We start from the raw sequence: 14,385 nt of genomic DNA on the forward strand, positions 1-14,385 counted from the left end.
TGATTGGTCCAGTCACCATGGGCAGAGTTCCCCATAAATCTCTGGACACTGAGGCTGCCAAGGCGGCTCCTTTCTTCGTTGTCTATGGACGAATTCCTCGCCCACTGCTTCATCTGTCAGTTCCCTCTGATGTCCCTGCGGTTGAAGACTTGGTGCAGGACCTCATATCTGTCTGGGGACGTCTCTACTTCAGGCCTCTGCTGATAAGTGACGTAGGACTCCTTGTCTTCTCTTCGGGTGACACGGTGTGGTTGTCTTCTAGATATGTCCAACTGAAGATTCACAGTTACAAGCTCGGTCCACGGTTTCTTGGTCCTTTTGAGGTGTTAAAGCGCATTAATCCTGTGGCGAACAAGCTCCGCCTTCCTCCCACTAAGCACATCCCGAACTCCTTCTGAAACCTCTCATCTTGAACCTCTTCTCTCAGCAACCTCCTCCTCCTACTCCAGAGGCCGACTCAGCGGATGTCTACGAGGTAAAAGAGGTACTGGACATGAAGACCGTGAGAGGGAAGCGGTTCTTCCTTGTGGACTGGAAAGGATTCTGGCCTGAGGAGAGATCCTGGGAGCCTGAGGAGAATATTCTGGACCCATACAGGTTCTCCCACAACCCATATTGCAGGCTCACCGGTGCCTCTCTCCCCCCGCTGGTGCGTCGCCCGTGCTTCTTACCTGTCCCGCCCATCTGCGCGTTCCTGACTCCTAGGGCGGGCGCACAGCGGCTTCAGTAAATTTAAAGGCCCAGCGCACCTCTAATTGGCGCTGGCCATTTTCAGAAAGCTGTGTAAGCCGGCCTCTTCCTACACTTCCTGACGGACCTTTGAGCCCATGCCATATGCGTTATTCCTGCGTTCTCCTACTCCTGTGTTCCCGCGCTCCTGTCTTTTTCAGTCCGTTCCTGTGTTCCCATTTCCCATCTGCCTGGACCTCCCGTTGCTGACCTCCGATTGGACTTGAAGTTGCATCTCTGCCGCCTGCCCTGACCCTGTGCCTGACCCCAAGACTGTCTTCTGCTAAGGTACCTTGACCTTGGATGCCACCGCGGACTATTCACACCTGTGGAACGACCTGGTAGTACCTGCCACAGTCCATCCCGCTTTGCGGCGGGCTCTGGTGAAGACCAGGTGCCACTTAGACTCCGCCCCAGGTGTCAGCTAGTACTACCTCCCGCAGAGAATGATCCAGAGAATACACTGTTCCCCAATCCTGACATTTGGTAACAATTAAATGCGGTAATCTTGGTTCTGGTCCTGTATCTTTGTAGGAATCTTTGCTCTTTTACTGTTTCTATGCAGTAATCTTGGTTCTGGTCTTGTATCTTTGTTCTGTTACTGTGTCTATGCTGCACGGGCTCTGGTGAAGACCAGGTGCCACTTAGACTCCGCCCCAGGTGTCAGCTAGTACCACCTCCCGCAGTGATCCAGAGGATCCACTGTTCCCCAATCCTGACATTTGGTAACAAATATATGCGGTAATCTTAGTTCTGGTCCTGTATCTTTGTAGGAATCTTTGCTCTTTTACTGTGTCTATGCAGCAATCTTGGTTCTGGTCCTGTATCTTTGTTCTGTTACTGTGTCTATCTAGTAATCTTGGTTCTGGTCCTGTATCTTTTTAGGAATCTTTGTTCTGTTACTGTGTCTATCTAGTAATCTTGGTTCTGGTCCTGTATCTTTGTAGGAATCTTTGTTCTGTTACTGTGTCTATGCAGCAATCTTGGTTCTGGTCCTGTATCTTTGTTCTGTTACTGTGTCTATCTAGTAATCTTGGTTCTGGTCCTGTATCTTTTTAGGAATCTTTGTTCTGTTACTGTGTCTATGCTGCAATCTTGGTTCTGGTCCTGTATTTTTGTAGGAATCTCTGTTCTGTTACTATGTCTATCTAGTAATCTTGGTTCTGGTCCTGAATCTTTGTTCTGTTACTGTGTCTATCTAGTCATCTTGGTTCTGGTCCTGAATCTTTGTAGGAATCTTTGTCCTGTTACTGTGTCTATGCTGCGGCGGGCTCTGGTGAAGACCAGGTGCCACTTAGACTCCGCCCCAGGTGTCAGCTAGTACCACCTCCCGCAGTGATCTAGAGGATCCACTGTTCCCCAATCCTGACATTTGGTAACAAATATATGCGGTAATCTTAGTTCTGGTCCTGTATCTTTGTAGGAATCTTTGCTCTTTTACTGTGTCTATGCAGCAATCTTGGTTCTGGTCCTGTATCTTTGTTCTGTTACTGTGTCTATCTAGTAATCTTGGTTCTGGTCCTGAATCTTTGTCCTGTTACTGTGTCTATGCTGCGCGGGCTCTGGTGAAGACCAGGTGCCACTTAGACTCCGCCCCAGGTGTCAGCTAGTACCACCTCCCGCAGTGATCTAGAGGATCCACTGTTCCCCAATCCTGACATTTGGTAACAAATATATGCGGTAATCTTAGTTCTGGTCCTGTATCTTTGTAGGAATCTTTGATCTTTTACTGTGTCTATGCAGCAATCTTGGTTCTGGTCCTGTATCTTTGTTCTGTTACTGTGTCTATCTAGTAATCTTGGTTCTGGTCCTGTATCTTTTTAGGAATCTTTGTTCTGTTACTGTGTCTATCTAGTAATCTTGGTTCTGGTCCTGTATCTTTTTAGGAATCTTTGTTCTGTTACTGTGTCTATCTAGTAATCTTGGTTCTGGTCCTGTATCTTTGTAGGAATCTTTGTTCTGTTAGTGTGTCTATGCAGCAATCTTGGTTCTGGTCCTGAATCTTTGTTCTGTTACTGTGTCTATCTAGTCATCTTGGTTCTGGTCCTGAATCTTTGTAGGAATCTTTGTCCTGTTACTGTGTCTATGCTGCGGCGGGCTCTGGTGAAGACCAGGTGCCACTTAGACTCCGCCCCAGGTGTCAGCTAGTACCACCTCCCGCAGTGATCTAGAGGATCCACTGTTCCCCAATCCTGACATTTGGTAACAAATATATGCGGTAATCTTAGTTCTGGTCCTGTATCTTTGTAGGAATCTTTGCTCTTTTACTGTGTCTATGCAGCAATCTTGGTTCTGGTCCTGTATCTTTGTTCTGTTACTGTGTCTATCTAGTAATCTTGGTTCTGGTCCTGTATCTTTTTAGGAATCTTTGTTTTGTTACTGTGTCTATGCTGCAATCTTGGTTCTGGTCCTGTATCTTTGTTCTGTTACTGTGTCTATCTAGTAATCTCGGTTCTGGTCCTGTATCTTTGTAGGAATCTTTGTTCTGTTACTGTGTCTATGCAGTAATCTTGGTTCTGGTCCTGTATCTTTGCTCTTTTACTGTGTCTATGCATCATTCTTGGTTCTGGTCTTGTATCTTTGTTCTGTTACTGTGTCTATCTAATAATCTTGGTTCTGGTCCTGTATCTTTGTCGGAATCTTTGTTCTGTTACTGTGTCTATGCAGGAATCTTGGTTCTGGTCCAGTATCTTTGTTCTGTTACTGTGTCTATCTAGTAATCTTGGTCCTGGATCTTTTTAGGAATCTTTGTTCTGTTACTGTGTCTATGTAGCAATCTTGGTACTGGTACTGGTCCTGTATCTTTGTTCTGTTACTGTGTCTATCTAGTAATCTTGGTTCTGGTCCTGTATCTTTGTCGGAATCTTTGTTCTGTTACTGTGTCTATGCAGAAATCTTGGTTCTGGTCCTGTATCTTTGTTCTGTTACTGTGTCTATCTAGTAATCTCGGTTCTGGTCCTGTATCTTTGTCGGAATCTTTGTCCTGTTACTGTGTGTATGCAGTAACCTTGGTTCTGGTCCTGTATCTTTGTAGGAATCTTAGTTCTGTTACTGTGTCTATGCAGAAATCTTGGTTCTGGGCCTGGATCTTTGTTCTGTTACTGTGTCTATCCAGTAATCTTGGTTCTGGTTGTGTATTTTTGTAGGAATCTTTGTTCTGTTACTTTGTCTATGCAGTAATCTTGGTTCTGTATCTTTGTAGGAATCTTAGTTCTGTTACTGTGTCTATGTAGTAAGATTGGTTCTGGTATGGTATCTCTGTTGTAAGGTTGGTTCTGGTGCTATATTCATGTAGTAAGATACAATGTTATACGCTAATCATCTGGCCCAGCTGGGGGGGGGGGCACAATCTCTTCACAGCCGGGGACCCGTCGGTCATAACCTTGTGTAGGAGGGGCCCTGATCCTCCCCCTGTTCCCCCATAATGCACCTCTTCATCATCCCTGCCTCTGCTCACCTCTTACTGGACCTTTTCCGCTTCCCTTAAAGAAAGACTGAAGATGTTTTCACCAAAATTTGTCATTTTATTTCAGTCCAAGATCCCAAAACCAGAAGAAAATGAAAAAAAAAAGAAAAGAAAAAAAAAAGTGCCAGAAGTTAACCAATTCAGCGCCAGGACCTGGAAAGGCAATAAGGCAATGACCTGTGCCTGGTGTATGACACGTGGACAGATCTGTGGGGTCACCACGTCCATAGCCACGTGTCCATATACACTCATCTGCGTGGAGCATCCTGTGCATATACTCATATATATTATATACGTCCCTTTAATTATATAATCTATATCATATAAATCTTAAGGTCAGTGGGGGGGGGGGGGGTTCTCTGGTGCCTCCAGTACTTACCTCTCGTAAGTCATCTGTGACCGGAGTCTGGAGCGGGATTCTTACAAGTTACAGCGCAGAGTCACTGACCGTATAACTTATAGGATTCCTGTGCGTGACCCCATTACCCATCAGAGGAGACGTCACTCACCCTATAACTTATAGGATTCCTGTGTGTGACCCCATTACCCATCAGAGGAGACGTCACTCACCCTATAACTTATAGGATTCCTGTGTGTGACCCCATTACCCATCAGAAGAGACGTCACTCACCCTATAACTTATAGGAATCCTGTGCGTGACCCCATTACCCATCAGAGGAGACGTCACTCACCCTATAACTTATAGGATTGCTGTGCGTGACCCCATTACCCATCAGAGGAGACGTCACTCACCCTATAACTTATAGGATTCCTGTGTGTGACCCCATTACCCATCAGAAGAGACGTCATTCACCCTATAACTTATAGGAATCCTGTGCGTGACCCCATTACCCATCAGAGGAGACGTCACTCACCCTATAACTTATAGGATTGCTGTGCGTGACCCCATTACCCATCAGAGGAGACGTCACTCACCCTATAACTTATAGGATTGCTGTGCGTGACCCCATTACCCATCAGAGGAGACGTCACTCACCCTATAACTTATAGGATTCCTGTGCGTGACCCCATTACCCATCAGTGGAGATGTCACTCACCCTATAACTTATAGGAATCCTGTGTGTGACCCCATTACCCATCAGAGGAGACGTCACTCACCCTATAACTTATAGGATTCCTGTGTGTGACCCCATTACCCATCAGAGGAGACGTCACTCACCCTATAACTTATAGGAATCCTGTGCGTGACCCCATTACCCATCAGAGGAGACGTCACTCACCCTATAACTTATAGGATTCCTGTGCGTGACCCCATTACCCATCAGTGGAGATGTCACTGACCCTATAACTTATAGGAATCCTGTGCGTGACCCCATTACCCATCAGAGGAGACGTCACTCACCCTATAACTTATAGGATTCCTGTGCGTGACCCCATTACCCATCAGTGGAGATGTCACTGACCCTATAACTTATAGGAATCCTGTGCGTGACCCCATTACCCAGCAGAGGAGACATCACTGACCCTATAACTTATAGGAATCCTGTGCGTGACCCCATTACCCATCAGAGGAGACGTCACTCACCCTATAACTTATAGGAATCTTGTGTGTGACCCCATTACCCATCAGAGGAGACGTCACTCACCCTATAACTTATAGGAATCTTGTGTGTGACCCCATTACCCATCAGAGGAGACGTCACTCACCCTATAACTTATAGGAATCTTGTGTGTGACCCCATTATCCATCAGAGGAGACGTCACTCACCCTATAACTTATAGGATTCCTGTCTGTGACCCCATTACCCATCAGAAGAGACGTCACTCACCCTATAACTTATAGGATTCCTGTGTGTGACCCCATTACCCATCAGAGGAGACGTCACTCACCCTATAACTTATAGGAATCCTGTGCGTGACCCCATTACCCATCAGAGGAGACGTCACTCACCCTATAACTTATAGGATTCCTGTGCGTGACCCCATTACCCATCAGTGGAGATGTCACTGACCCTATAACTTATAGGAATCCTGTGCGTGACCCCATTACCCATCAGAGGAGACGTCACTCACCCTATAACTTATAGGATTCCTGTGCGTGACCCCATTACCCATCAGTGGAGATGTCACTGACCCTATAACTTATAGGAATCCTGTGCGTGACCCCATTACCCAGCAGAGGAGACATCACTGACCCTATAACTTATAGGAATCCTGTGCGTGACCCCATTACCCATCAGAGGAGACGTCACTCACCCTATAACTTATAGGAATCTTGTGTGTGACCCCATTACCCATCAGAGGAGACGTCACTCACCCTATAACTTATAGGAATCTTGTGTGTGACCCCATTACCCATCAGAGGAGACGTCACTCACCCTATAACTTATAGGAATCTTGTGTGTGACCCCATTATCCATCAGAGGAGACGTCACTCACCCTATAACTTATAGGATTCCTGTCTGTGACCCCATTACCCATCAGAAGAGACGTCACTCACCCTATAACTTATAGGAATCCTGTGCGTGACCCCATTACCCATCAGAGGAGACGTCACTCACCCTATAACTTATAGGATTCCTGTGTGTGACCCCATTACCCATCGGAGGAGACGTCACTCACCCTATAACTTATAGGAATCCTGTGCGTGACCCCATTACCCATCGGAGGAGACGTCACTCACCCTATAACTTATAGGATTCCTGTGCGTGACCCCATTACCTATCGGAGGAGACGTCACTCACCCTATAACTTATAGGAATCCTGTGTGTGACCCGAGGAGACGTCACTCACCCTATAACTTATAGGAATCCTGTGTGTGACCCCATTACCCATCAGAGGAGACGTCACTCACCCTATAACTTATAGGAATCCTGTGCGTGACCCCATTACCCATCAGAGGAGACGTCACTCACCCTATAACTTATAGGAATCCTGTGCGTGACCCCATTACCCATCAGAGGAGACGTCACTCACCCTATAACTTATAGGAATCCTGTGTGTGACCCGAGGAGACGTCACTGACCCTATAACTTATAGGATTCCTGTGCGTGACCCCATTACCCATCAGAGGAGACGTCACTCACCCTATAACTTATAGGAATCCTGTGCGTGACCCCATTACCCATCAGAAGAGACGTCACTCACTCTATAACTTATAGGATTCCTGTGTGTGACCCCATTACCCATCAGAGGAGATGTCACTGACCCTATAACTTATAGGAATCCTGTGCGTGACCCCATTACCCATCAGAGGAGACGTCACTCATCCTATAACTTATAGGAATCCTGTGCGTGACCCCATTACCCATCAGAGGAGACGTCACTCACCCTATAACTTATAGGAATCCTGTGCGTGACCCCATTACCCATCAGAAGAGACGTCACTCACTCTATAACTTATAGGATTCCTGTGTGTGACTCCATTACCCATCAGTGGAGATGTCACTGACCCTATAACTTATAGGAATCCTGTGCGTGACCCCATTACCCATCAGAGGAGACATCACTGACCCTATAACTTATAGGAATCCTGTGCGTGACCCCATTACCCATCAGAGGAGACGTCACTCACCCTATAACTTATAGGATTCCTGTGTGTGACCCCATTACCCATCAGAGGAGACGTCACGCACCCTGTTTCCTATAAGTCCTGGACGCTGTAACTTGTAGGAATCCTGTAGGTTTCGGGCGATTTCATGTATAGAAATCTGTAGGTTTTTCTGACCCTGCAGCGACTGACATCAGACGTCAGGATCGGCCTGAATCTCCTGGGGATCCCGGACCGACGCGTCTCCCATCTCGTCATGTATTTGACCCACATCCACAGCCAGAACGTGAGATCTCAATGTGCTTCTGATTCTGACCCTCATTCCCGTTATTGTGATGAGAAGTAGAACAGGCGTCGGGAGCGGAGCGGTGGTGGAGCCGAAACTAAGGAGGGGGAGAAGAGAGAAAACGGAGAAGAATCGGGTGCATCATGGAGAACATAAGACGGGGGTAGGGATGAGTCGGATGAGAGCCCCTTCTCTCTTATTTTGGCACAGTTCCCTTCCCCTCATGTTTCTTCCCAGGTGTCCTAGGACTATGGCAGTGGAGAGGCAGAACAGAGACCCCCAGTTACTGACGAGCCCCCCGGGTGTGAGGAGGAAGGGATCGTTGGCACTATGTGTGTGTGTGTGGTACGAGGAAGGGGCTTCAGTTTGGCCTCTCATGCATTCACCCCTCCCTGATACATTCACCCCCTTCCCGCTTCTCATCTGGAGGGACACCCCTTCTTCCTGTGATGGTAATTTTGGGGAGCAGTTGAGTCCTTGTAGATTCAGTGCATTGAACACACCAGAGTAAGGGGGTCTGTAACGCCCCCACCCAGTGTAAAGTCCCCATCAAATGAACATCGTCCTTGAATAAAAATAATAAAGCCGGTGTAGAAGTCCCTGGAGGATTTAGGCCTAGTCACGTAGACCGCTCTTCCTCCCGTAGCCGCTCCCCCCCATCTCTTTCTAAAAAGAGAAGCAGGGGGTATAATTTATGTGATCCAAACACTTGTATCTTCCCCTGCAATCCCATTAAATACCTGCCCCTTGGTTTGACCCTGTTGCCCCCATTACGTAGGCAGAGATTCCAGTTCAGGTTCGGTGTACCTTATAGCCTGAGGAGGACAAGGAGGGGCACGGGGAGCGTGGGTAGTTCTTCTCTGGCTCCCTCATTATAAACAAGTCTTTTATCTACCCCATCCCCTGCCATAAGGCAAAATCCAGCTCAGGCTTGGTAGGCCCAAATAGCCGGCATAGCTGTTCGTAACAGGAGGGGGAGACAGGGGCAGCATATGGGACGCGGGAGAGATGCCTAGCACCACTATACCCTGGTGGTTGAATGCGGATGAGGAAGGGTATTGTTGTGGGCAGTGGTGGGGAATGTATTAAAAGGATGTAATGAGGGTAGCCCCGAAATGGTGTTTGGGGCCATAACAGAGGCAGGAGGTGGAGGTGGCGGAGGCAGTGGAGCGTCCTCAGGGGCCCTTCTCAGTGCCAGTGTATAGTCGGGAGGACAGGCTGGACGCAGTATATCATGAGGCCTCAGTGGTTCCAGATCTGGAGCCCCGCCAGCTCTTTTGATCTGAAGGGACATAAGCTCCTCTTCTGGTCCATGGTGTGCCAAGTCATTGCCAGGGGCACCACCTCGCCCAGGACTGTGTCTCCGCTGACGCAGTTCGTGACGTCTATCTCTTTTGTAGTATAGAGCCGCAAATGCCAAGATATTGAGGAAAAGGAGTGAAGCTCCGACAGCGACCGTCACACTGAGCTCTGTGGAATAGTCACGAGAATCGCCTGGAAAGGGAGAATATCGAGGACGTTCCTCCAGCCCATCATCATCTACATCAGGAGGAAGTGTGGAATGAGGGCGTCGTGTAGTACTACCACTGTTTGTCCTGGAACCAGGTGTCCAGCGGGTGCTGTAGGGAGGTAATCGGGTGGTGGTAGAAGGGTGCTGAACTGTATTGAGGTTGTGGAGATGAGGAACTAATTCCAACCAGAAAGCCACCTTGTTGGCACGGTAGTTGTCCTTGACGCGCGGCTTTAAGCCAATATGGAGATACTGTTTCTCCTTTGGATTAAACTTGGTCCATACCACCTCTTCAAAGCGGTTGGGCTTTGTGTGGATGAACTTGGTGTCTTGAGGAACAGGCTGGTTGGGATCTCTGCAATCGAAAAGAACACAATGAAAGAGAATGAGTAAAAGGTCACAAATCCTGATAAATGCAGATGGAAAGAGCGATATCTGTAGATCTATGAACAAGCCAACCTGGATCCAGCTGTGACTCCTAAACATCTAATGAAGAGTGTCACTACGATAGGCGAGTCCTACTCCTGACGCTAGGAAAATCTAACAGATCGAGTACAAAGACAAAGCCAGAGGGAACAGGAACTGGAAATCTTATGGAGATGAAGATACGGATGAGTAGATAATACCACCATCTCCTCTAAAACTTGACTTGTACGAAACAGAAGTCATAATCTTTCCTCCACCGAACACTTCCCTCCCTTCAGACCTAACCATCACTATCCATGCCTCCACACTGTCCTCGGTCCCTAAAGTCCGTCCTCTTTGATCTATCTTTGGCTCTGCCTTATCCATTAAGCCTCACATCCAGGCCCTTACTACATCCTGACGCTTCCATCGCAAGAACATCTCTCACATCGACCCTTCCTCAATCCAGAGTCTCCAAAACTACTAGTCCCTGCCCTCATCATCTCTTCTACTGCAACTATCTTCTCTGTGGTCTCCCAGATAACTGTGTGACACCTCTCCAATCCATCCTAAACTCTTGTGCCCGGCTCATCTATCTGTCTCCTCGTTTCATCTCTGCCAATATCTCCACTGGTTTCCTATTCAATTCAGTATAAAATACTAACCATGACAGACAAAGTCATCCATAACCTGTCCCCTCCATATATCTCTGACCTAATGAGCCAATCCCATCCCACACGTAATCTCTCTTCTTCAAAAGACTTTCTGCTTCACGCTTCCAAAATCTGCTTTTCTCACAAATGCCTCCTGGACTTCTCCCATGTTTTGTCCTTACTCTGGAACTCTCTGATAAATGGTGCAGACTGTCCCCACCCAAAAACTGCTCTGCTCCCTCACCTCGTGTCCCCATCCCCCCAAAATATAGATTGTGTCCTCACCTCGTGTCTCCATCTACCCTCCATATAGATTGTGTCCTCACCTCGTGTCTCCATCTCCCCTCCATATAGATTGTGTCCTCACCTCGTGTATCCATCTCCCCTCCATATAGATTGTGTCCTCAGCTCGTGTCTCCATCAACCCTCCGTATAGCTTGTGTCCTCACCTCGTCTCCGTCTACCCTCCGTATAGATTGTGTCCTCACCTCGTGTCTCCGTCTACCCTCCATATAGATTGTCCTCACCTCGTGTCTCCATCTACCCTCCATATAGATTGTGTCCTCACCTCGTGTCTCCATCTACCCTCCATATAGATTGTGTCCTCACCTCGTGTCTCCATCTCCCCTCCATATAGATTGTGTCCTCACCTCCTGTCTCCATCTACCCTCCATATAGATTGTGTCCTCACCTCGCGTCTCCGTCTCCCCTCCATATAGATTGTGCCCTCACCTCGCGTCTCCGTCTCCCCTCCATATAGATTGTGCCCTCACCTCGCGTCTCCGTCTCCCCTCCATATAGATTGTGCCCTCACCTCGCGTCTCCGTCTACCCTCCATATAGATTGTGTCCTCACCTCGTGTCTCCATCTCCCCTCCATATAGATTGTGTCCTCACCTCGCGTCTCCGTCTCCCCTCCATATAGATTGTGCCCTCACCTCGCGTCTCCGTCTCCCCTCCATATAGATTGTGTCCTCACCTCGCGTCTCCGTCTCCCCTCCATATAGATTGTGTCCTCACCTCGCGTCTCCGTCTCCCCTCCATATAGATTGTGTCCTCACCTCGTGTCTCCATCTACCCTCCATATAGATTGTGTCCTCACCTCGTGTCTCCATCTACCCTCCATATAGATTGTGTCCTCACCTCGTGTCTCCATCTACCCCCCATATAGATTGTGTCCTCCCCTCGGGTCTCCATGTACCCTCCATATAAATTGTTAATGGAATTTTTAATTCCATTTGTTCTGGTATTTATGTATGTGAACCCCCTATAGAATGTACTTAAACATAGAATTAATGCTTCCCTATTAACACTAATGATGGTTGGAGATGGTGGACATATTTCTATATGAATCACATCTCACCCAGTTTTAGCAAAGTTGGTCCAGTACGTCATAACCACAGCACTAAGCATGACGTCATTTTTGGAGAAATTGCATGGGAAGAGGTCTGTGGCCCCCACCATGGGCACACCAAAGACGTAGGGCACTTCATCTCCATGGGCTGCTTCTCCCCATTCAGGTCTTCCTTCGGCCTGGCATCGGTGATAGAAAGCATAAAAGTAGACGGGAGACTCGTACTCAGCATGGAATCGAGCTGTTGCCACAGCCGGTGCCACCCACTGGTGGTCGGTAAACAATGCCAGCAAGGTCTTTCTTCTCATGTCACCGTTGTCACGGTCTGCCCAGTCTGTGTACATGAACTTGATGGTCTCACGCAGAACATCTTTTCCTTCTGGGTAGCCATATAGATTGTCCACAAAATTGGAGACAGTAAAGTCGAAGTAGCTGGCAGATATTCCATCTTCACTTTCCAGAGTGTCTTCTACAAACTTGAGACCCTCACCTTGGTTTACTCCCATCAATATGTCGTAGTTTAGAAATTCTCCCTGTTCCATTAAAATCTCTGGGTCATCTGGGACCACATCCCCATCCACAACAGGTCCGAAAGCAATGTGGTATCTAGCGGGCTGGATGTCCTGGTCTACAAGATCTCTGTAGGGCTTTCTTCTGAGGCAGCTCACCATCTCGGCATTGTCAGTGTAATCACAGCCCACCTTGGCGGCTAACAGGCGAGTATACTTCAGTGGCTCATAGTTCACGGACCAACTGGAGATGGCAGTCCCACTTTGTGCGATGGCTTTCTGGAAAAGTCCTGCAAAGTGGACGAAAAGAGAACTAATGAGGATAAGACCATAGAAGAAGGAAAGTTAGAAGAGCGATGTAGATGAATTACACTGAATATTCACTAAGATTGAGCCTAAGGATCATGAAATCAGTCAAAACTTCCATTTGGTAGAAGAGAAAATCCCGAGAAGGAATTTTCATAATGGACATCGGACCCGGAGTCGTAAAATATAATTCCTGATATGGACCACTGTACCACCCCGAACAACCAGGAGCCTCGGAGGCCTAGACATTCATGATGGAAAGCACAAAAGCCTAAGGCCCTGTGTATATATGGAAGTTTATGGTGCTATCAGCTAGATTACAGAGTCAGAGGCCTTGCTTCAAGACTACGTGGAGCTGCTCCGACTATAAAATATACTCATAATTTAGACTCATTCCACCATGTGTTGTACTAGGCCTAGGAGATGGTCACCCAGTGATAGCGCCTGCACCTGCAGGTCAGCAGTGAGGTCCTACAGTCCATATAGTGCACCTTCAGGAGAAGATTGGGGTCTTACTGCTGCATACATGTACCTTCAGAGTGGTGAGATAGGATTAGGAGGCTGACACATGATGCTCCAGCCCCTGACCCGAAGATAGTGATTCTTTCAGGATCTCCTCCAAAATGGCCGATGTTCTCCTCTAGCCACCGCAAGGCTTGTATCTGGTCCAGAAGGCCATAGTTACCTTTGGCTGCTGGGTCTCCAGTACTTAAGAAGCCTATGAGATAACCACAGAGAGTACAGTAAGCAATGGTGTTATTAGGTGCACGCTCCGTATCGAGCATTTCACATTGGGGCACATTGACTAAGGGCTTTGCGCCAGTTCTTTTACGTGTGAACTGCTTGTACGGGTATTTAAGAAGTGCGCTGCTATTGTGTCGCACGTGACCGTTTTGTGGTGCGGCTGAACCAGTCTCCATGCGACACAAATCAGGGGGTGTCCGGTGCTCAGTCGGACCGTGCGCCGGATCTGACATGCAAAGTTTGTCGCACGCCCCATGTTAAAGGGGCACCACAAAAAAAGTTGGTGAACTTTGGCTTGTGCCAGCACTGGCCATCTCTTACCAGCCATGGAGATGGCTACAGGACAGTGGGAACATTCACCAAGAGGAGTGACACTGCCCTAAAAGAGTGTTTGCCTGTGTATAATGCAGGGGCGCCTCTATATACCTGTACAAGCAGTTTGCACAGAATAGAACTGGCAAAGTCCGACAGAAAACTGGCGCCAGGGCCTTAGTACATGTGGACCAGCGTGCGGTGGATTATTGGAGATGACGTTACCCACAGAACGGTGACATACCGAGAACTCCCAGTCTGTAGTTTATAGTGACCACAATCACATTGCCATAGGCGGCAAGGACACTACCATCAAACATGTTCCCAGTCCCCTCCATGTAAGATCCACCATGGATAAACATCATGACCGGCTTCTTCCCACTATCCCGGATATCTGCAAAGAGGAGACAAAAAGATCATCAGAAAATCATCTGAAAGTCCTTCACGGCATCTCATTCTCCAGTTATCTGGATGGTAGACTGCTGATCCCTACAGTACTAGAGATGGAGGTAGATTACTGATCCCTACAGTACTAGAGATGGATGGTAGATTACTGATCCCTACAGTACTAGAGATGGATGGTAGATTACTGATCCTTACA

The 14,385-nt window shown here is 47.8% G+C and overlaps 1 protein-coding gene across 1 annotated transcript in view; it reads right to left on the reverse strand.

Annotated features, from left to right (window-relative positions):
• Positions 1-4,232: 4,232 nt before the first annotated feature.
• Positions 4,233-14,385, reverse strand: part of LOC140111088 (neuroligin-2-like) — a 38,001-nt gene continuing 27,848 nt past the window's right edge. The window contains exons 2-5 of the mRNA XM_072132319.1: positions 14,029-14,178; positions 13,261-13,446; positions 11,923-12,712; positions 4,233-9,857 (exon numbers count right to left, since the gene is read on the reverse strand). Of these exons, the coding sequence (XP_071988420.1) occupies positions 9,014-9,857; positions 11,923-12,712; positions 13,261-13,446; positions 14,029-14,149 (1,941 nt within the window). The 5' untranslated portion in view covers positions 14,150-14,178 and the 3' untranslated portion in view covers positions 4,233-9,013. The remainder of the gene's footprint in view (positions 9,858-11,922; positions 12,713-13,260; positions 13,447-14,028; positions 14,179-14,385) is intronic.

Source organism: Engystomops pustulosus, unplaced genomic scaffold (assembly GCF_040894005.1).
Source record: "Engystomops pustulosus unplaced genomic scaffold, aEngPut4.maternal MAT_SCAFFOLD_380, whole genome shotgun sequence".
NCBI lineage: Eukaryota > Metazoa > Chordata > Amphibia > Anura > Leptodactylidae > Engystomops > Engystomops pustulosus.